At 44.0% G+C, this 22,711-nt stretch overlaps 1 protein-coding gene across 1 annotated transcript in view; it reads right to left on the bottom strand.

Moving 5' to 3' along the window:
- RPS6KB2 (ribosomal protein S6 kinase B2) overlaps positions 1–22,711 on the bottom strand; it is a 51,283-nt gene that overhangs the window by 20,335 nt on the left and 8,237 nt on the right. The window contains exons 2-6 of the mRNA XM_030185645.1: positions 10,464–10,498; positions 10,233–10,353; positions 10,069–10,137; positions 9,062–9,209; positions 2,437–2,494 (exon numbers count right to left, since the gene is read on the bottom strand). Coding sequence (XP_030041505.1) covers positions 2,437–2,494; positions 9,062–9,209; positions 10,069–10,137; positions 10,233–10,353; positions 10,464–10,498 — 431 coding nt within the window. The remainder of the gene's footprint in view (positions 1–2,436; positions 2,495–9,061; positions 9,210–10,068; positions 10,138–10,232; positions 10,354–10,463; positions 10,499–22,711) is intronic.

Genomic DNA, 22,711 nt, shown 5'->3' on the forward strand with positions numbered 1-22,711 from the left:
TCCTCTGGCCTCTGACGTCACTGTGCTCCTCCGGGTTCGTCCACCAGGGGCATTGACGTCAGGTTAGAGAAGGAACGGCTTCAGAGTGAACAGCCAATGTCTGCTGGCTGCCTGCGGTGTCGTCTTGCTTCTAAAAAACAGCTGATCGTGTTTGTGCAGGTATGTTGGGTGGGTGGGCGGACGGAGGCGGGAGTTTGTGATATTATTTTACGGCGCCTTTTTGCTGCACTGGATCGGCGTGTGAGGTGCGGGAATTGTATGTCCCTCCCTTCCAGAGAGTGTGCGGCAGGGCCCCCCCCCTTGTTGTCGCAGCGTTCTTCGTTGGCGTTGTGGTGTACATCAGTTTTTGGTGGGCGATGCGCAGGGCTCAGAGAGAGAGGGGAATTGCTGGATAGGGATGAATGGAGGGGACAGAGGAGCATGGATGGCAGGGCTCAGGGAGAGAGGGGATGGATGCCTGTAAGGGGGGCAGGGGAGAGAAGAGAGCTGCAGGACATGGATGGAGGAGAGGGAAGGGAGAGAGAAGAAATGCTAGACATGGATGGTGGGGAGGGAAGAGTGAGGAATGAGATGAGATGAGGGAAAAGGAAGACAGGAGAAAAACTGCACATGGATGAAGAAAATAGGCAGAAGCTGGATCCAGTGGACAGCTTTTACTTACGGATGTAGGACAAGAAATGAAGAAAAAAGGCGGAAAGTAAAGAAATAAATGGAAAGGAAGCCCTGGAAACGGAGTTAAGGGAACAGATAGAGAGCAGCAGAATCAGAGACTGGGACCAATATGGAAAGAAAAACAAAGTCACCAGACAACAAAGGTAGAAAAAATCATTTTATTTTCATTTTAGTGTTTGAAATATGTCCAATTTGAGAACTTACATCTGCTGTCTTATTTTGCACTGGGTATACTGGAGCTGTAACAGCTTACAGAAATTATTTATAATGAAAAAAATCACGTTATTTTGTTCTCCTATACTAGTATAATGTTTTCAGTGATGTCTGTTTATATGTGCCATAGCTGGTATAAGGGGTGTGGCTAATGTGGGTGTGGCTATCATAGGGGTGGAGCCATATATGGTGACCCTGCCCATAATGAGTACCGGCACCTTTTTTTCTACAAAAAAAGCACTGCATTGGAGTCAACTGCAAAGAGTAAGACCTGAAAGTCTATCTATGGGATCAGCTTGTGGGCCAGGAAAGGAAAGTTTTCCAGAGCAAAATCCCTATAACAATGGTGTAGCCACAGGTGGGCCTGGGACAGCAGGGGCCCACCCATTGGCACTGCACATCATTAATGTAGCTGGTGGGGATCTCTAAGCCCCACCAGCTAAATAGTCTTCTCCGGAGCCTCCTCGAGATGTCTTAATCCCGGGGCAGTTGGTGGACTGCTTCCAGCCGCTGATGCTTACAGCCCCCTGTGCATGAACTAAGAATGTGCAGGGGGCTCTCAATGTCAGCATTTGGAGGTGTACTACCAAATGCCCCAGGATTAAGACAGCTCGGGAAGGCTCCAGAGAGGACTCTTTAGCTGGTGGGGCTTAGGGATCCCCACCAGCTACACTAATGATGTATACTGCCAGGGGCGTAGCCAGACATGGTGGGAGGGGGCCAAAGCCCAAGGTGGGGGGCACATTTTAGTCTGCCGCCCCACTGCCACCTCACCCCCCCCCCCTCCGCTGCTGCCTCGCCGCTCCCTGCCACCTCGCCGCTGAAATTTAATACCATGGCTGGCGGGGGTCCCCAACCCCCGGCAGCTGAAGCCTTCATCAAGTGCTGGTCTCGGCGCCACCGCTTTGCCTGCCCTGCTTGCTCTTCCCCTCATGTCCTGCATGCTCCTTTTAGTGAAATTGGGCATGCTCAGTTTCACTTAAAGGAGCATGCCAGACAAGAGGGAAAGAGCGAGCAGGGCAGACAACACAGCGGTACCGAGACTGGTGCTGGATGAAGGCTTCAGCAGGCAGGGGTTGGGGACCTCCGCCAGCAAAACCAAGGACCAGTAAGAAATGTGTGGGGGGCAGGCCCCCGTGGCCCCAAGTAGCTATACCACTGGTACTGCCAATGGGTGGGCCCATGGGCCCCTGCCCACACCACTGTTATAGGACTTGTTCCCTGGGAAACTTGTTCCCTTTCATGGTCTGGAATTAATTTTTACCGTTTCAGGGAAGGTGGGGGCCAGGCCCACCCAGAAAATTTTCATCGGTCACATGTCAATAAAATGTTAATTTTAATACTGGTTGTTGGTTGGAAATGGGACTAGGATGCTGAATGGTGGGCATAAAAACCATTGGTGGGAGTAGGAATAGATTAGGAGTGCTGATGTGGGTAACAGAGGGAGTAGGAACAATGGCTGTAGAGACATAGTTGAGGCCAGTGGTTTGAAAAGGTTCATGGAGAGGGGCGTGGTGTTCAAGAGTTCTTAAACATCTCAGTCACACTTACCAGGCTGTGTCCTCTAGAAAAATTCCTTCTCGTTCAAGCTGCATGAAGAGCTCTCCACCTGTGCAACCAGAAAAGGACCCCAATTATTATTGCATTAGAGATTTCTCACTGGCATGTACATTTTATTATACAGGAAAGACTTTTTGCACTTTAAAGGAGCAATTTTATAACAATAATTTATTTATAATAAATTATAAAATTATTTATATAAATTTTGCTGATTTTGCAATCCAGTTTGAGCAACTGTGTTAGTCACAGTAGTATAAGGTTTTTCCTCCCCCATTTTCATTAAATCAGTGAAATACTGTACCGATACACCTTTACGTATATTAATGTGCATAATTGAGATTCACAATGGGTTTTGTTTTGTAACAAGCCATCAAGGTGAATAAAAGCACCTATTTCTTTGGGGTTTTATTTTGCTTCACTCCAACTGCTTTACAAATACAATCCAACATAATGTTCTCACACAAAACAAACAAAAAAATGGTATAATAGACATCTGTAGATTCTGTAAGAAAGAGCTGGAAACAGTCACTTACTCATCTCATAGTTGGTTACAAAGTTTTGTTGGCAGAAAATTTCTATTCAGAAAGACACAAAATGGCACATCCTATCCGTCGGAAACTTTGTCAACATTACAACATAATCATGTATCTGTCAGGGCCATTATGTAAAAAAAAAAAAAAAATCAAGAGTAAGGAGGATTTCCATAGAAACTATTTGTGTCATTGGGTAACTGGTGCTGTTATGGATTCCATAGTGTTTTTTATTTCTTTACATTAAAGCTTAGTTTGTCTAAGTCACAAAAATCAGATAATTCTTGGGGTGAAGACACTGCATTAGTTACCTGTAGAGCAGAGTACTGAACGTAGCTTTGCTTACTTTTAAGGCTTTTAGAATAGGAGGCCCGAGAGGTGGTCTCAAAGGGCCCAGTTAAACGAGGGCTGGGCCCGTTCGAGTCAGCTCCAGGGCATGACGGGAGCGAGCTCGGGCCGTGCTGAGGAGCGGCTAGGTTGGGGATTGGGCAGGTTGAAAGAGGCTGCCTATTGGCCAAGGGAGAAGGAAGGGGGCGGGGCTGGGCGAGGAGATAAAGGAGGGGGGGCAACGTCGGACACTAGGGCGTTGGTGATCCTCGGTTTATAGCTACTCCAGACTCCTTGTCTGATTTTAGAATCCCCTATTTTCCTAGTCGAGTTCTTCGTTCTTTAAAATGATCACAGTCTTGTTTTGCCAAATCCTAAAGCTGCTCAATTAGAATCTATGAGCTTTTTATTTTATTTATTTATTTACAACATTTATATCCCACAATATTCCCGCCCATGGGCAGGCTCAATGTGGCGTACAATAGTTAATAAACAAACCATAACACAATAGCACAAAGTACAGTGGACAGGGTCACAGGAGGGGAAAAGAGAAGTCTGTTGAGGGAATGGAAGAGAGGGTGGGTGATTGGGTATCACAAAGTGAGCTGTGGGCTAAAAGGCTCCAGAAGGACTTGTGGTAAATACAGTCTCAGTACTGTGGAGCGGTCGAAATCCCGACTGTGAGGCATGCAGAACATTAAATTTGTCCAGGTGAGCATGGAGTTGCTTATTCACCAGGCTCTCCATAAGTTTTATGAAAAGGGGAATGGAGGCAATTGGCCGGTAGTTGGACAAATCGCTACTGAGTTTCTTAGCGTCTTTAGTTTCTCTCACCCTATATTTGGAACAACCTTCCTTTATCCATTTGTAGTAATTTGTCATTTAAAAGTTTTAAAATCTGATTTGAAAACTTGGTTATTTAACCAGGTTTATGGCAACACCAGCTAACTGGGATCACTTGGCTAAGGGCCCACTGCTCTGTATTGCCCTGTACCTTTTTTAAATTTCTCCTTTTCTTTCTTTTATTCTTTACTATTTTTGGGCCCCTTTTACCAAGCCTTGGCAATGTTTTTCACTTTTTTACCACAGCAGGTAAAAGGGAAGTCTCTCTTTTCTGCAGGAAATGGCTATGCGGCAAGTAAATCACTTGCTGCGTGGCCATTTTGGGGGGGGGGGGGGAGCCCTTACCACCACCAATTGAGGTGGCTGTAAGGGCTCCCGAGCTAACCCAGCGGTAACCGGGCAGTTTGTGGCAGTACCTGATTACCACAGGGGTACACTCTGACACTACAATCTGTAGCACCGGATACAATGGCACGCTAGGGGTGGGAAGTACCACCATGCTGCTGCGGTAGTCCGGTGGTACTTTTTGTTTAGTGAGCGTTAACAGGAGTGGTAAGCCCGCATTGGGCTTACCACCGCTTAGTAAAAGAGGCCTTAATTTTTAATCTTTTGATTTCTATCCTGTCATAATTGTAGTTCCTTTCTGTTTCTCAGTTTTAATCTGTATACTGCTTTGCTCTGCGCTGTCAGTTTCAGCGGTATAGTAAGTTTTAATAAACTATAACTTTATTGTGCACCAATAATCTTACCTCCCTAAAGTACTTGGGTGCATGATATACATATGTTTTTTTGTTTGTTTTTTAACTTTCCTATTTATAATTTGGAGCTCCTTTCTGTATTTTTTAAAATTATTTAAGCTTTGATTTGTGCTTAAGAAGAACGGTATAACAATAAAGGATAAACACTGTTGTACCAGAAAAGTGCTTGGATCATGACCCCAAGAGAATCAGGGAGAACGAAGAGGTTATGATCACCTGGGACATCCTAATTTTGACCGATAAAACGCTGCAAAGAAACCAGACGTGGTACGAGAGAAAAACCAGAATGGCTTAAATCACAGAGGTGCCAGTCCCAAGCGATTACTCTCTGAATTGTGTGGATTTAGAATAGTACTAGAGACCAAGAAAGTGCAGCAGAAAGATACAGGAATATTTCCCACAGGCTTGACTAAAAGAATTTCCAAGCACACCTGGACATCTTGCCTATACATATTGCATCTTATGAACTCCAGAAAGAAGCTTTCTTTGGCAAGATACAAATAATACAACAAACTCTGGCAGCAAATTTGTGAGAATGAAATCATAGTCCATATAACCTGGTTTAAGAGTGAACTTCATTACTGTGGTATGTGAAAAACTAACCCATTTAGAGACATTGTTTCAGCGATAGAAATTATGAGCCCTGTTTACTAAGCAGCGTTAATGGGGCACTAGCATTTTTAGCGCTTCTACCCTGGTCCACAAAATTATCTATGGCGAAGCCCCGGGATACATGACCGACCGTATAGACCTGCCAACCAGAAACACAATTGGACCATCACGAACATACTTAAATCTTCACTACCCTAGCTGCAAAGGACTCAAGTACAAATCAATATATGGATCCAGCTTCTCCTATATAAGCACACAACTGTGGAATGCACTACCAAAAGCCATAAAAACAACGTACAACCACCTTAACTTCCGGAAATCACTAAAGACCAACCTGTTCGAAAAGGCATACCCCACTGACCCAACTTAAGTGCCTGAACCCAGCAACACAACAAAACCAAAACCCGTAATGAACACTATATAAAACTCTTCTTCTCTACGATTCTCCTAATGTTGTAATCTCATCACTCTGTATTTGCTCATGGTACTATGTAAGCCACATTGAGCCTGCAAATAGGTGGGAAAATGTGGGGTACAGATGTAACAAATAAAGACCTTTTTAAAAAATGGGCGTTACATTGGCCACCCTCCAATCTTCCGGTACCACGCTCGATTTTAAGGATAAATTGCATATCACTAGCAGTAGCTCCGCAGTTCTATCAGTACTCTAGGATGAATACCATCCGGTCCAGGAGATTTGCTACTCTTCAGTTTGCTGAACTGCCCCATTACGTCCTCCAGGTTTATCGTGAAGTCAGTAAGTTTCTAAGACTGGTCCGCTTGTAATATTTCCGACACCGGTATCCCACCCAAATCTTCCTCGGTGAAGACCGAAGCAAAGAATTCATTCAATCTCTCCGCTATGTCTTTGTCTTCCTTGATCGCCCCCTTTTACCCGTCGGTCATCCAGCGGCCCAACCAATTCTTTTGCCGGCTTCCTGCTTTTAATATACCGAAAATTTTTTTTACTATGTTTTTGCCTCTAATGCTATCTTTTTTTTGTAATCCCTCTTGGCCTTCTTTATCTGCTCCTTGCATTTGCTTTGACACTCCTTATGCTGCTTCTTGTTATTTTCAGACGGTTCCTTCTTCCATTTTCTGAAGGCATTTCTATTAGCCCTAATAGCTTCCTTCACCTGTAGCTGTTTAATTCTTTGAAGAAAAAAATCCTGACAGTACTGCACTTGGCCCTTTACAGAAAGACTACCCATGGGTGTTCACACTGAGCCCTTGGGTGTGTGGCTCCTTACACATGCACAGAGAGAGTTCTCCAGACTTTTCCAGGTTGAAGAATGACGTCAACCATGTACGTGGCTGACTAAATCCCACTTGTCCACGGAGAAGATATATAGTTGCTACCTTTAAGCCCAACCCCATATATGAAAGGTAACAAAAGGAGAGAGTCTCCCATGGAGGTTACTGAAGGTTGCAATGAAAAACATCCTAAGTTCTCTGTTAAGATTTGAGAAAACAACTAGTCATAATCCCCAAACTAACTCCTCATTTTTAAACAAAAGCCAAGATGGCTTCTTTATTCAGTTCAACCCCCGCTCCCCCCCCCCCCCCCCCACGGGTTGCAAACAAAATCTTTTTGTGGCAAGGTCCACAAAGATTTAATCTATCAGAGAAGACTTCAGCCCAGGGGCGTATCTGGAATCCGGCGGTAGGGGGGGCCAGAGCCAGAGAGGGGGGGCACATTTTTGCCTCCCCCCCCCCCCCCGCCGCCGCCTCTCTCCACCCCCTCTCTCCACCCCCTCCCCGCCGTCAACCCTCCCCCGTTGCTTACTTTTGCTGGCGGGGGGCCCCAACCCCCGCCAGCCGAGGTCCGACCCGCAATCTCCATATTTCGTCTTCCTCCGTGGCCATGTGCTTCAAGGAAGTAACGCTGCAGTGCTGATTCATTGAATCCAGTTCGGCGTCTGACGTCGCAGCGACGTCAGACGCCGAACTGGATTCAATGAATCAGCACTGCAGCGTTACTTCCTTGAAGCACATGGCCACGGAGGAAGACGAAATATGGAGATTGCGGGTCGGACCTCGGCTGGCGGGGGTTGGGGCCCCCCGCCAGCAAAAGTAAGCAGCGGGGGAGGGTTGACGGCGGGGAGGGGGGCCAGGGCGAAATCTGCGGGGGCCCAGGCCCCTGTGGCCCCACGCAGATACGCCCCTGCTTCAGCCTCAGCCTCATCCTCGCCTTGAGGATTCACTCTCTCTTGACTACAGAGTGATATATAAAACCAGTCAAAAACAGGTGGGTAAGTCTATCTGCTCTCAGGAGGCTTTGAAGGTAGCAATATTTATAAATGACTAGGTTAAATACACCAAGCTTATGTGGGAAAATGATAAAATCTCAAATTATGCTCTCAGCTTTCAAGGTTTGATTTAATAACTTAATATTCTGCTTAGCACAGCCAAGGTTTTAAAGAGGTTTATAATAAAAATAACAAAACAGTACAAACTAAACCACATCAATCAACACTAAGCAAAAAGCGATGAAAAAATAAATATTCAGTTGAACGATATCAGTCAGCTCTAAGCAAGCGCTATATAGCAGAGTCCAATTTAAGGAATCCTTCAAGTCCTGTACTACTTCAGTCTGGGCTTCAATTCAAGCTTTGCATCCAAACGATCCAAATGCAACGCCAACTCCTATTCAAGCTCTACCACGGTTCATTAAGAAGTCCAGTAACACTTAAGTTCTAATCTTGTTACAGCCTGCCAGATCTCTTCAAAGGTCACTGTCTATGGAACAGACATATTCATCGCTTACACTCCTCTTTCTGCTCCAGGTAAGAGGCTGTCAATGACTGGTCCTCTCTTCCCTTTCTACCCCTCTCTTCCCTTCCCCCTTTTCAGAATATAATCAGAGCGGACATCAGGAGCGTAGCCAGACCTCAATGGGGAGGGGGGGCCAGAGCCCAAAGTGTGGGGGGGCACATTTTGGCCTACCTCCCCGCCGCATGATGGTACATTGGCTGGCAGGGTTTCCCAACCCCTATCAGGTGAAGCGTATATTCCGCGCTGATCTTGCATTGCTTGCCCTGCTCTGTTCTCAGTCGCACTGTGCACGCTTGTTTTAATGAAACCGAGAATGCGCACATGCTCCATTTCACTAAAACGACTGTGCACGGCGCAACTGAGAAGAGCAGGGTAGGCAATGTGGCGAGACCAACGCGGGACAAATGCTTCAGCTGGCAGTGGTTGGGAAACCCTGCCAGTCAAGGTACCATCATGCACCAGCCAAACCAGGGGCCCCAGAGCCCCCCCCCCCCCCCCCCGTAGCTAAGCTTCTAGTAAAAACTCTTAATGGGTGCTGCAAGCGTTGCCTCTTATGGTGTATAATTCCTTTCAGTGTTATTGGATGATAGTGCTGCAGAGCAGAACATGGACCAGGTAGAGGAACAGGAATTGGTAAGCCAAGTTTCAGACAGGAGGAATGGGAGAGAAGCAGGGTTGTGTTAACTCGAGGCTCAGGCAGGGGGCTCTGCAGTAACCAAGGGCAAGTTGATGGAGTGGGGAAGGATCAAAGCTTGGCTCTAGGATGCTCACCACTTAAGCACTCCAGGATGAGGTAGAGTTTGCCATCGGTTTGGAAGGCGTAGATCAAGTCAACAATGAAAGGGTGTTTTATGGCTTCCAGGATATTTCGCTCTGCCTTGGTGTGTGCCGTGTCCTTGGCATTGCAGACAATCTTTGCCTAACATAGGAAGGCAAAGAGAAAAGGAACAGTGATTAACAGAAAGATTCCTCACGGCAGTGCTGACAGGATTCCTGCGTACAATTTTCCAAATATCACATCTCACCTTTATTTGATATACTGCTAAATGGAACAGATAAGCAATTTACAATAATAGGTAAAAGTTGGAGGAAATGGTCACTGGAAAGCACACAAGGTCTAGATTACAAGCAGTATATACAATGTCAAGTAAGGTATTAATGAACTGAATAGTAATCAATAAGAAACAACAAGGGGGACGGTACATGTTACTGGGCACTGTGGAGAGGCCAAAGGATACCAATACCAAGACTTCGGTCAAGAAAAACCTGACCAAAATGGTGGGTTTTTTTCAACACTAGCTTAAGTTTCTTGTGAGAGGTCTCTAGATGTATGTCCAGGGGCAAACTATTCCATCAGTGCTATGCAGGACTTTTGCCATGCTGTGAACTTCACATAGAACTGCTCTAACAATACCAGCTGGGAATCCCAAATCCCACTGCACATAAACTTTCTTAATACACTGGGAGCACCAGTTAAATGGCCTCTTGCTGCCAGTGATGGAAAAGACTCTTGCCATGCGAGAGCCTTCACAGTGCTGTTGGTGCCAGCATTATGAGTTTTATTACCATGATGCACTCCTAGGAGGGTTCCTAGTGGTATTCACTTTTATTGCTTTACCCCTTTTTTAAAGTTTATTTATAAATTCCAAACTACAAAGCCAGCAACAATACCTTGATAGATCACACAATAGCATCAAAACAGTTGGAACAAGCTTCAACAATAGGACTAATTCCTTAATAAAGCCCCCCTACCCTCTCCTTCCTCCATCTTGCTTTACCTTTTTTAACACTTTCATTGCAAATATTTTTCCCACATTGGTCCCTTGAACTTTTCGCACTTGAAAAACCTAGAGAAAAACAAAAAATATCCATAATTGTTTGCTGTGCACCTGAGAAGAAAGCAGAAAGCAATGTTCTAAGATGGCTACAGTTATAATTGCACCTTGCCGTAGGCTCCTTTGCCCAGAACACGGATCATCTCGAAGCAGTGAGGGCCGATCTTCTCTGAACCGCTATTAACGTTGCCTTCCGAAATCTCAAATTCCTCACATGGACCCAGAGATCTGCAAGGTGAGACAAAGCCAAGATTTGCAGCGCTCATCACAAAGAAACGACATAATGCAGGAGCATTAGCTGCGGAAAGTGAAGAGGACAGAAAAACATCAAGACTTACTGTATGCCATTGCCCTTCAGGCCCAAGTCTATTTCCTAGGTTTAAAAGAAAAGCAAATCATGAATACAATTAAGCATTGTTAGCAATTTTAAAAAATTTAGTTACTTTATACTGTGGTGGCCAATGCCATAGTCTTAGAAAATACCGTGTTTCCCCAAAAATAAGACACTGTCTTATATTAAGTTTTGCCCCCAAAAATGCGCTAGGTCTTATTTTCAGGGGCTGTCTTATTTTTCGGGGCAACATCGGGGTTGGCCTGCCTGCCCTCCGTCGCTCCCGGAACTAACCTTAAACGCCTCCTTTCACCTTCGCAGCAAGCAGCAGGGCAGACCTCTCCTTCCTTCCATGTCCCGCCCTCGCCTGACGTAACGTCCGTGTGGGCGGGGCACGGAAGGAAGGAGAGGTCTGGCCTGCTGCTGCTTGCTGCGGTGAAAGGAGGCGTTTAAGGTTAGTTCTGGGAGCGACGGAGGGTGGGTGGAGGGGGGGCCCTGCTTTCAAACAAAAATTTGCTAGGTCTTACTTTCGGGGGAGGCCTTATATCTACCAATTCAGGAAAACCTCTACTAGGTCTTATTTTCAGGGGATGTCTTACTTTCGGGGAAACAGGGTAGTCTTATAAAATGTATTAATAAGTCTGTGAGCAAGTGACATTACCTTGGTCACACCAAAGTGGATCCGATTTCAGTGAAATAATCATTTTCTAACAAGTAATCCACCAATTCTTTCACTCCTAATTTCTTAGTATTTCTAAAAAAAAGTATTCCGAAGAACATTTTTTGACGATACAAGATGGCCATCAAGTGCTCCTCACAAGTTTGTGCAATCGCAACTTCTTGTGCCATGAATTGAGAGCTCTTACAGGCTAACAGAGGAGGGATGAGGATACCAGGGCCAGCCTGGTGCCCTGCAGAGGACATGGGTTTCATTCTATGAACTAGCAGTGGTCAGAGATGCTGCAGGAGGCAGCACTCACAGCCCCTGGGGGAGGGAATAGTAACATAGTAAATGTCAGTAGATAAAGATCTGCACAATATATCCAGTCTGCCCAAGAGGGTGGCCAGAGCAGGGGCGTAGCTATGTGGGGCCAATGGGCCCCCACAGATTACGCCCTGGCCCCCTCTACATTTGACCCCCCCTCCCCGGTATCATCAGGTACCTTTGTTTGCTGGCGGGGGTCCCCAATCCCCGCCAGCCGAACAGTCTTCTTCAGCGCCGGTCGACTCCGGTGCCTTCATTGTGTGATCATCTGTTTCTGACGCCTTATGTCCTGCACGGGGCTACATGCACGGTGCTGGACATAAGGTGTCAGAAACAGATGATCACACAACGAAGGCGCCAGAGTTGACCGGCGCTGAAGAAGACTCTTCGGGCTGGCGGGGATTGGGGACCCCCGCCAGCAAACAAAGGTATCTGATGCGGCGGCGGGGCAGGGGGTGGGCGGTGGCAGGGGGAGGTGGCTAAACAGTGCCCCCTCCCACCGAGGTCTGGCTACACCCCTGGGCCAGGGCCAGAGTTGAATGTCACTCTGCACAGGTTCCACTTCTTCACGATTTAAACACTGGTACACTTGTGCTCATTTTCAAACGCACATAGACTTAAAGTTTCATATGTAACCTATAACTCTAAGTCTATGTACTTTGAAAATGAGCCTCTTAATCTCTCTCTCTCTCCCCCTGCCAATTTTGGGGCACAGACTGTAAACTACTGGAGTTGTTATCGAAGTCCACTACAGCCTTGATTCTGATGATTTTACCACTTATAGAACCCAGACCGTAGAAGTCTGCCCGACATTGGTCATACTTTGCAAGCGCTGAAGCTGCCGTCAAAGCTCACTCCAGTTATGAGGTCATTTAAGTTGGATTCCATCCTTTTTCTATACAGTGTTTGTCTGTGTTTATCAAACAAGATATTTAGTTCCAGACCGACATCTATATAGTAACAAAGTAAGTGATGGCAGATAAAGACCTGAACGGACAATCCAGTTTGCCCAATAGTCACATTCATTATTAACTCAAGATTAAAATTAACAATGAACATGATATTATACACTTGATCAAGGTCTTTCTTTAGTGTTTCTGGGACATAGACTGTAGAAGTCCACGTGGCTCTGTCCTTATGTTTCAACTACTGGAGTTGCCATCAAAAGTCCACTCCAGTCTATCCAAATCCATCTGGTCATTTGCGGGACACAGACCGTAAAAATCTGCCCAGCACCCTCCTCATATTCCAAATTACTGTAGTTTCCGTTGAAGCTCTCTCCAGCCCATCCTAAATCAGATTGCTATATGCAGGACTCGTATCGTACAAGCCAACCCAGCACTGGCCTTAGATAGTAACTTTGGCTGTAAAAACTAAGCACCATTCGACGTGCAAACACACATGCAACCCTTTAAGTTTGGTTTTTCTACCATTCATTTTCTAATTAGAGATCCTCTGTGTTCATCCCACACCTTTTTGAATTCCGCCACAGTTTTTTCTCCACCACCTCCCTCAGGAGGGCATTCCAAGCATCCACCACCCTCGCTATGAAAAATAATTTTCTGACATTACTCCTAAGTCTAAAACCCCGCAACCTCAATTCATTTCCTCTAGTTTTACTATTTTCCCTTCGTTGGAAAATATTTGCTTCTATATTAATACCTTTCAAGTATTTAAACGTCTGTATCATATGTCCCCTGTCCCTCCTCTAGGGTCTTCCAGTCTTTTCTCACAAGTCTTATGACATTTTTGTTGCCTTCCTCTGGACCACCTCAAGTCTTCTTACATCTTCCGCATGACACGGCCTCCAAAACTGAACACAATAATCCAAGGGGGGGGGGGGGCTCACCAATGAATTGTACAGGGGCATCAACACTTCCTTTCTTCTGCTGGTTACACCTCTCTCTATACAGCCTAGAATCCTTCTGGCTATGGCCACCACGTTGTCACACTGTTTCATCACCGTCAGATCCTCAGATACTATCACCCCAAGATCCCTCTCCCTGTCTGTGCATATCAGCCTCTCACCGCCTAAAACATACGTCTTCCTTGGATTTCTACTCCTACTCCCGAAGTGCAACACTGTGTACTTCTTTGCATTGAATTTTTGCCAAACATTTTAGACCATTCTTCTAACTTTTGCAGATCATTTTTCATGTTTTTCACTCCCCTCAGGGTGTCCATTCTGTTACAAATCTTGGTATCATCTGCAAAAAGGCAAACATTACCTTCTAACCCTTTGGCAATGTCGCTCACAAATAAACAAAATCGGACCCAGCTATTTGCCTTTTTTTGGTGGTACTAAGAGTATTTATTTGCAACCACACAGGGAAAGGAGGATGGGATTTGATATACCACCTTTCTGTGGCTAAAACCCAAAGCAATTTACATATTATATACAGGTACTTATATTGTACCCAGGACAAAGGAGGGATAAGTGACTTGCTCGGAGTCACAAGGAGCTGCAGTGGGAACTGAACCCAGTTCCTCTGGCTCCCAGGCTGCTGCACTAACCATTGGGCTACTTCTCCACTCAATTTTGGCTACTGCTTAATACTAGCTCCCAGGGGTTGGGCTTACGGTCCACATTACAGAGTTGTAACGGCTGGGCAGGAATACAATTATGAGGAACCCTCCAAGTAGCTATGAATGAGGGATTGGAGTGCTTTACCCAAATAGAAGCAGATTCTGATCAATTCAGAAATTAAGGGCCCTTTTACTAAAGTGCAGTAAAATCTGGGCTTAATGCGTTCTAATGTGGCATTTTAAGAACACAAAAATAGCCATACTGACTCAGACCAATGTAACTTCTAGCCCAGTATCCTGCTTCCAACAGTGGCCAATCCAGGTCATAAGTACCTAGCAGAATCCCAATTAGTAACAAAATTCTATGCTACCAATCCCAGGGCAAGCAGTGGCTTCCCCCATGTCCAACTCAATAAACAGACTATAGACTTTTCCTCCAGTAACCTGTTCAAACCTTTTTTTAAACTCGGAAACTAACCACCATTACTATATCCTCCAGCAACAAGTTCCAAAAACTTAACTATTCTTTGAGTGAAAAAATATTTCCTCCTATTTGTTTTAAAAGTATTTCCATGTAATTTCATTGAGTGTCCCCTGGTCTATGTACTTTTTCAAAAAGTGAAACATCGAAAAAAAAACAAAAAAACGATTCACTCGTTTTGTAGACCTCAATCATATCCCCCTTCAGCCATCTTTTTCAAGCTGGAGCCCTAACCTCTAGCCTTTCCTTATATGGGAAAGGTTCCATCCCTTTTATCATTTTGGTTGACCAATGGTCCATCTAGCCCAGTATCCTGTTTTCCAAACAGTGGCCAAGACAGGTCACAAGTACCTGGCAGAAACCCTACTAATAGCGAGATTCCATGCTACCAATCCTGGGGCAAGCAGTTGCTTCCCCGTGTCTGTCTCAATAGCAGACTATGTACTTTTCCTCCAGGAATTTGTCCAAAAAATTTTCAAACCCAGATACGCTAACCACTGTTACCACATCACCCGGCAATGAGTTCCAGAGCTAAACTATTCATTGAGTGAAAAAATATTTCCTCCTATTTGTTTTAAAAGTATTTCCAAGTAACTTCGAGTGTCCCCTAGTCTTTGTACTTTTGGAACAAATTTACTTCTACTTGTTCTACACCATTCAGGATTTTGTAGACCTCAAATTATATCTCCCATCATCTGTCTCTTTTCCAAGATGAAGAGCCCCAACCTCTTTAGCCTTTCGTCACACGAGAGGAGGAGTTCCATCCTCTTTATCGTGGTCACTCTTCTTTGAGCCTTTTCTAATTCCACTATATATTTTTTGAGATACGGCGACCAGAGCTGAACACAATACTCAAGGTGTAGGAAGTCCCAGTGCAGGCCGCAAAAGCCCTCTAGTGCCGCTGCCACTGCCCGGGCAAGACCGGAGTGGAGGTGATTTCAAGGCACTGGTGGTGGGGGGGGGGGGGGGGGGGGGGGGTAGGGTGCCTGAGATGCACCCCCTGTTAAAAATTCCTGGCTGTGATACTGTCCCAAATACAACAACAAAGAGAGTCCAAAATCTCCCGCAAAAAAACAAGACAACAACAAAACACGCGGAAGCTATCCAGTCTGGTCCTTCTGGATAGCTTCTGCTTGTTTTGTTGTTGTGATACTGTCCCAACACCTAATTTTAGGTGACCTATAGCGAAATTATCCCCCAAATGGATAACTCCTGGTAAGCCCAATATTCAGAGGCACTTCCTACAATGGAGGTGAAGAAACCTGCTATTTCTTTAATTTTAGGGAAAGCACCTGGTGGTGGTGGCAGCCGATTGGTAGGACCTAATGACACATGTTCCATTTTGTAAAGCACCTCCTTGACTTCTGGATCTGAGGAGGGTGTGGGGTGAAGAAGGTGATCTTCAGCTCTCTGGAAAAGTGCTTTTGAATACTGACCACAAAGGGGTTAATATTGAGCCAGTAGTGGTCAGCATTTTGTCCATCTAAGTCTCGGTGAGGCAGCTTGGGCAGAGAAATCAAATTTGTTAATTCTGTTTGTTTGGTTCAGTCCTGCAAGTGGTAGAATACCATCTGGTTTTGATTGCTCAAATGTCTAGCTTTTGCTAGACTAGAGGTTAGAAAGGTCAGTGAGAAATGAAACTTTCTTTGTCCCCTTGTGAGTGATGGATTGTTCATAGGTATTATTTACCACATCTGGATGCCATTCTGAGCAAGGCATACTGGACAGTTTCGCAGGCAGTTTAAAAGATTAGACTGAACGCTGTTTAGAAGGAGATAGAGTAGATATAGATATTCTTGATAATTTAGATTTTGTCTTATAAGGAATTCTGATTTCTGCTTATTTTAAAATATGTTTTATTCTGTTTAATTAATAAGTTCTATTTCTATGTAAAATATCTTTTCAATTCAGTGTTACATCTTTGTCTGATTTTCAAGTGAGATTTGTCTGCAGTTTAAGAGGTCATCATCTGGTTTGGATTATCCACAGTCCTAGCTAGGTGAAAGAGGTCAGGGAAAGTCAAGTCTTCTCCTTGATTGATTAGCTAAGTGTAGGACTGGCCTCCTGAAAGTAATAACAAACCATGTCTGTGTGCCATTAAGCAAGACTAGCCCCTCAATGAACCTAAGTTATGAAGTTAGCTGGGAATTTAATAATAATAAAATGCAGGATATAGGTGCCACATTGTCTGGTTTGAGAGGCCCCAGGTCATAGGTCAGTTTAGGAAATATCTGAAACCTATGTAACTGATATTTTTGAATAAATGTATAGAGATAATTAGTTCAAGACAGGGTAATCAATCTATTCCTTACCATCTGGTGAGAAAGGGGGGCTAGAAGGGTTTAGGACCCTATATAAATGGGAACAGAAGCAGTTTACGTTAGAAGAGAAGGAGCTGAGAAGAGAAGGAGCTGAGACGAGAGAGACAAGACACAGAGAGCTGAAGAGAAGGAGAGACCTAGTGCTGATGTCCTACTTTGTTTGCTGGCAAATAAAGAAGACTTCTTTCTCATTCTGGTGTGTGGTGTTTGACTCCTGAAGTACCACAGATTCTGCTAACAATAGTGGTAATTCCTGCAACACCGGTACTGAATATCCATGCAAAAGGTGGTCACTGGGAGTTATCTACATAAGTACATAAGTATTGCCATACTAGGACACACTGAAGGTCCATCAAGCCAGCATCCTATTTCCAACAGTGGCCAATCCAGGTCACAAGTACCTTGCAAAATCCCCAAACAGTACAATACATTTTATGCTGCTTATCTTAGAAACAAAATGTTTAAACACACATGAATACAAGTGTATTGCTTCTTCAGCTTATTGAGAGTGGAGTAGTCTCATATGTAACACACGATAAAGATTATTTGATTTTTCACCCAATGACTGGGTGTATTATCTGTGTGTATTGTCTAATCATTGACTGAACCTCCACCACCCTTTGCTAATCTTATATATAAAGATATATTTCTGTTTGTCAATATGCTAACATCTAATTTTATGTAGCACTTAGCTTGAACAAGTTGGTGCTCTTAAAACCCCGACAGGTCCCCGTTTCGTGGTTACTTTCTCAAGGGGGAGTCACCAGTTCAAGTAACAGTCTCAAGTGCACTTGAGACTGTTACTTGAACTGGTGACTCCCCCTTGAGAAAGTAACCACGAAACGGGGACCTGTCGGGGTTTTAAGAGCACCAACTTGTTCAAGCTAAGTGCTACATAAAATTAGATGTTAGCATATTGACAAACAGAAATATATCTTTATATATAAGATTAGCAAAGGGTGGTGGAGGTTCAGTCAATGATTAGACAATACACACAGATAATACACCCAGTCATTGGGTGAAAAATCAAATAATCTTTATCGTGTGTTACATATGAGACTACTCCACTCTCAATAAGCTGAAGAAGCAATACACTTGTATTCATGTGTGTTTAAACATTTTGTTATATTTTGATGCTCGACAGAGCACAGGCACAATTGTTTATCTTAGAAACAAGCAGTGAATTTTACCAAAGTCCATTTTAATAATGGTCTATGGACTTTTCCTTTAGGAAGCCATCCAAACCCTTTTTAAACCCTACTAAGTTAACCACTTTTTACTATATTCTCTGGCAATGAATTCCAGAATTTAATTATACATTGAGTGAACGAATATTTTCTCCAATTCATTTTAAATTTACTACTTTGTAGCTTCATTGCGGGTCCCCTAGTCCTAGTATTTTTGGAAAGAGTAAACAAGTGATTCACGTCAACCCATTCCACTCATTATTTTATAGACCTCTATCATATCTCCCCTCAGCCTTCTTTTCTCCAAACTGAAGAGCCCTAGCCGCTTTAGCCTTTCCCCATCCCGTTTATTATTTTCGTCGCCCTTTTCTGTACCTTTTCTAACTCCACTATATCTTTTTTTGAGATGCAGTGACTAGAATCAAACACAATATTCATGGTGAGGTCACACCATGGAACAAAGGCATTATAACATCCTCATTTTTGTTTTCCATTCCTTTCCTAATAATACCTAACATTCTATTTGCTTTCTTAGCTGCTGCAGCCGCAAATGGAGCAGAGGGTTTCAATGTATCATCAATGACGCCGCCTAAATCTCTTTCCTGGTCGGTGACTCCTAATGTGGAACCTTGCATTACGTAGCTATAATTCAGGTTCCTCTTTCCCACATGCATCACTTTGCACTTGCTCACATAACGTTATCTGCCATTTAGATGCCCAGTTTCCCAGTCTCGTAAGGTCCTCTTGTAATTTTTCACAATCCTCTCATGATTTAACAACTTTGAATAACTTTGTGTCGTCAGCAAATTTAAAATTACCTCACTAGTTACTCCCATCTCTAGATCATTTATAAATATGTTAAAAAGCAGCGGTCCCAGCACAGACCCCTGGGGAACCCCACTATCTGCCTTTCTCCATTGAGAATACTGACCATTTAATCCTTCTCTCTCTTTAAATCCACAATAGGACACTACCTCCTATCCCATGACTTTCCAATTTCCTCTGGAGTCTTTCATGAGGTACTTTATCAAACGCCTTTTGAAAATCCAGATACACAATATCGATCATTTCACCTTTAGCCACATGGTGAGCCTTTTCTAATTCTGCTATATCTTTTTTGAGATATGGTGACCAGAACTGAATGCAATACTCAAGGTGAGGTTACATCATGGAGTGATAGAGGCAATGTGTACCAATGTTGCAAAAAATTAATTCAGGAGCACTCACCACCTCCTAATTAGAAAGTGCTATTCAACTGGCCAGGAAAGGGCTCCTGGCCGGTTAAACAACACTTAGGCTATCCGCGAAAATTCAGTACTTTGCCAAACAAGTTAAGAGGCCAAACTGGGCCACCGAAATAGCAGGCCTATCTTTGGCTGCTATAAAAACTTAACTGACCAGCGCTGAATATTAACTTAGCCGGTTGAGTTTATAGTGCCCCCCCCAACCCCCCACCTAGATATTCATTGCTAGTCATCGGAAACGGCCCAGCATTGGATATCCGGGCTCAGCGTCGATCACCGGTACTTAGCTATCCTGCCTCCAGCAGGCTGAATATCAGCCCCTACGTGCACCCGCAGTAAGCCTCCATTATATAGTCAGCACGTGCTAATCTGAAATTGCTAGCCAGATAAAGGAATGCCCATTCCCTGCCCTCGACACTTCCTCTCCCAAAATATATATATTTTTAAATCATTAATGCCATTATTGTGCGCGCAAACAGGCAAAATACTGCAAAACACTAACATGTTCTGAGGTAGACTGTTAGTAAAAGGGCCCCGAAATGAGCAGGAGAAAATTGCTGGACAAAAAAAAATAAAAAAAGAGGGAAGTGTTCTCAGGGTATTAGAGATGCTGTGGGAAGAAAGAGAGAAGCAGAACACTTCAAAGAGATAACCATATAGAATATTCTCCCTAGGGAAGAAAAAGGCTGCAAGTGCCAGGTTAAACCCAACACATAAGAATCTACTTCTTAACCTGCATTTCTGTCAGAAGCAAAAATGATTTGTAGTAGAAACAAACAAACAATGAGCCAGATTCCGCAACTGGCACCAAATAATAGGCACTGGGAAAAAAATCAGTCCTCAGTGCTATTCTATAAAGGGCACTCTGGAATGAGTACATTTTACAGAATAGCACCCAGTGGGGATTCACATGCTCATCCTTGGGTGTGGGGAGTTCCGCCAGCTGAAATGTATTTATTTATTTATTGGGATTTATGAACCACCTTTATGAAGAGATTCACCCAAGGCAGTGTACAGCAGGTACAATCTCTCTATATAAAAAGCAACACCAACGTTCTATGAAGCCTCCAGCCGGAAGTGTGAAGGGGGCGAGATATCTGGTTTCCCTATGAGTGTCTGCCCCGCCCTCTCTAACACAGTCAGTGAAGGAAAACAGCAGAGCACGAAATCAAATCGCTGGCTCTGTAACAGTGAAGGACTCAGAGGGGGGAGGGGAGAGAGGCCAGAGGGCAGGGACACACACACTCCCACATGCACACAGAAGAAAACATTGCTAGCCCCCGTTTCATTTGCATCAGAAACGGGGCTTTTTTTACTAGTTTAACATAAAACTTAAAATTGTGTTAATAGCATAACAATAGTAAAATAACCAAGAGTAAACATAAATACAATTTATTTATTTGTTGCATTTGTATCCCACATTTTCCCACCTATTTGCAGGTTCAATGTGGCTTACTGGCATTTGCCAGTTCCAGTATGAACAAATACAAGATGATATTATGGTAGAATGAGGTTCAAGTATGGTGAATACATTGGGGGAACTTAAAGAGAAAGATGAAGAGTTAGGATATGTCTTTGGTTTTCGTTATGTCGCAGTAAAAGCGGTGGTGCCCTATATGTTGTTCCCTGAACCGAGTTATGCCGCTTACAACCTCACCATAACACCAAGCTAAGTAGCCCACCCTACCTGTATAATCGAGTTTGAAGCTCTGTTGTGGAAACTGCTGCTACTGTTTATTGATGTATGCGAAGTTCTTATTACAATAGAACCGACAGATCAAGGGTTGGGAGGAGGCACTGGTGCTATGATGTTTGGTTGAGTATAATGCTATTTAGAACTGCCAGTCAGTCCAGCATGGTATACCCAGTTACTGAGCACTATAAGCAATTAAAAAAAAAACTATTTAAAAATGTCACTATAATTGTTTTTGTTGTTTTTGGTGTAGTATTTATTAAATTTTAACTGCCAGCCCCTTGACCATTCTTCTAAGGTTCGGAGATCCCTTCTCATCGTTTCTACTCCCTCCAGGGTATCCACTCTATTGGCTATTTTCATGTCATCTGCAAAAAGGCACACTTCCTTCCAACCCTTCAGCAATATCTCCCACAAATATATTAAACATAACAGGCCCCAGCACTGACCCCCGAGGAACTCCTCTGCGCACCTTTCTTTCCTCCAAGTGAATTTCATTTATCACCACCCTCTGTCACCTGTTAGTCAACCAGTTTCTTATCCAGTTCACCACTTTCGGTCCTAAGTTCAACCCTTTCAGCTTATTCACGAGTCTTCTGTGGGGGACCATATCAAAGGCTTTGCTGAAGTCCAAGTAGATTACATCTAGCGCATGTCCCTCATCCAGTGCTTTAGTCACCCAAAGAAGTCATTAAGATTCATTTGGCAGGATTTTCCTTTGGTAAAGCCATGTTTCCTCAGGTCCTGTAACCGGTCGGCTTCTAGAAAGTTAACTATCCTTTCTTTCAGCAGCGACTCCATTATTTTTCCTACCACCGACGTGAGACTTACTGGTCTGTAGTTTCCCACTTCTTCCCTGTCTCCACTTTTGTGAAGAGGGACCACATCCGCTTGTCTCCAATCTCGTGGTACCTCTCCTGTCTCTAAAGATCTATTAAATATATCTTTAAGAGGTCCCGCCAGTACCTCTGAGCTTCTTCAGTATCCTGGGATGTATCCCATCCGGCTCCATAGCTTTGTCCACCTTCAGATTCTCCAGCTGTTTATAAACTCTTTCGTCCGTAAACGGCGCAGTATCCACTCCATTTCCAGATATTCCCTCGGCAGCCAATCACGGAGGAAAATCCTGGTGAAGGACCGCGAACCCTGAAGAGAAGTAGTTGTTTAGCACATTCGTGTTATCCTCCTCACTCTCCACATAGCCATTCCCAGTATCTTTCAGTCTTGCAATTCCATTCCTATCTTTTCTCCTTTCTCAAATATATCTGAAAAAGGTCTTGTCACCTCTTTTAACATCTTTAGTCATTTTTTCTTCTGCTTGAACTTTCGCTCTCCGTATTTCTCTCTTCGTTTCTTTGAGTTTAATCCAATAATCTTTTCCGTGATCCTCTCATTGCGTTCTTTTATATTTCTTGAACAAAGACTTTTTTGCTCTTATTTTTTCAGCTACTTGTTTGGAGAACCATATAGGCTTCCTGTTTCTCTTGTTTTTGTTTACTTTCCTCACGTAAAGATCAGCTGCCATATTTATAGCAGCCTTTAGCTTTGACCACTGATTTTCCACTTCTCCTTCCCATGCCAACAGCTCCTTCTTCAGGTATTCCTTCATTTTATCAAAATCAGTACGTCTGAAATCCAGTACTTTGAGTTTTGTGCGTCTGCTCTCCGCCTTTTCCCTTATATGAAACCATATCGTGTGATGACCACTATTACATAAGTGAGCACCCACCTGGATATTGGAAACACTACCCCCATTCGTGAGCACTAGATCCAGCATCGACCCTTCCCTTGTAGGTTCCGTCACCATTTGTCTGAGCA

This window comes from Microcaecilia unicolor, chromosome 1 (genome assembly GCF_901765095.1).
Source record: "Microcaecilia unicolor chromosome 1, aMicUni1.1, whole genome shotgun sequence".
Lineage (NCBI taxonomy): Eukaryota > Metazoa > Chordata > Amphibia > Gymnophiona > Siphonopidae > Microcaecilia > Microcaecilia unicolor.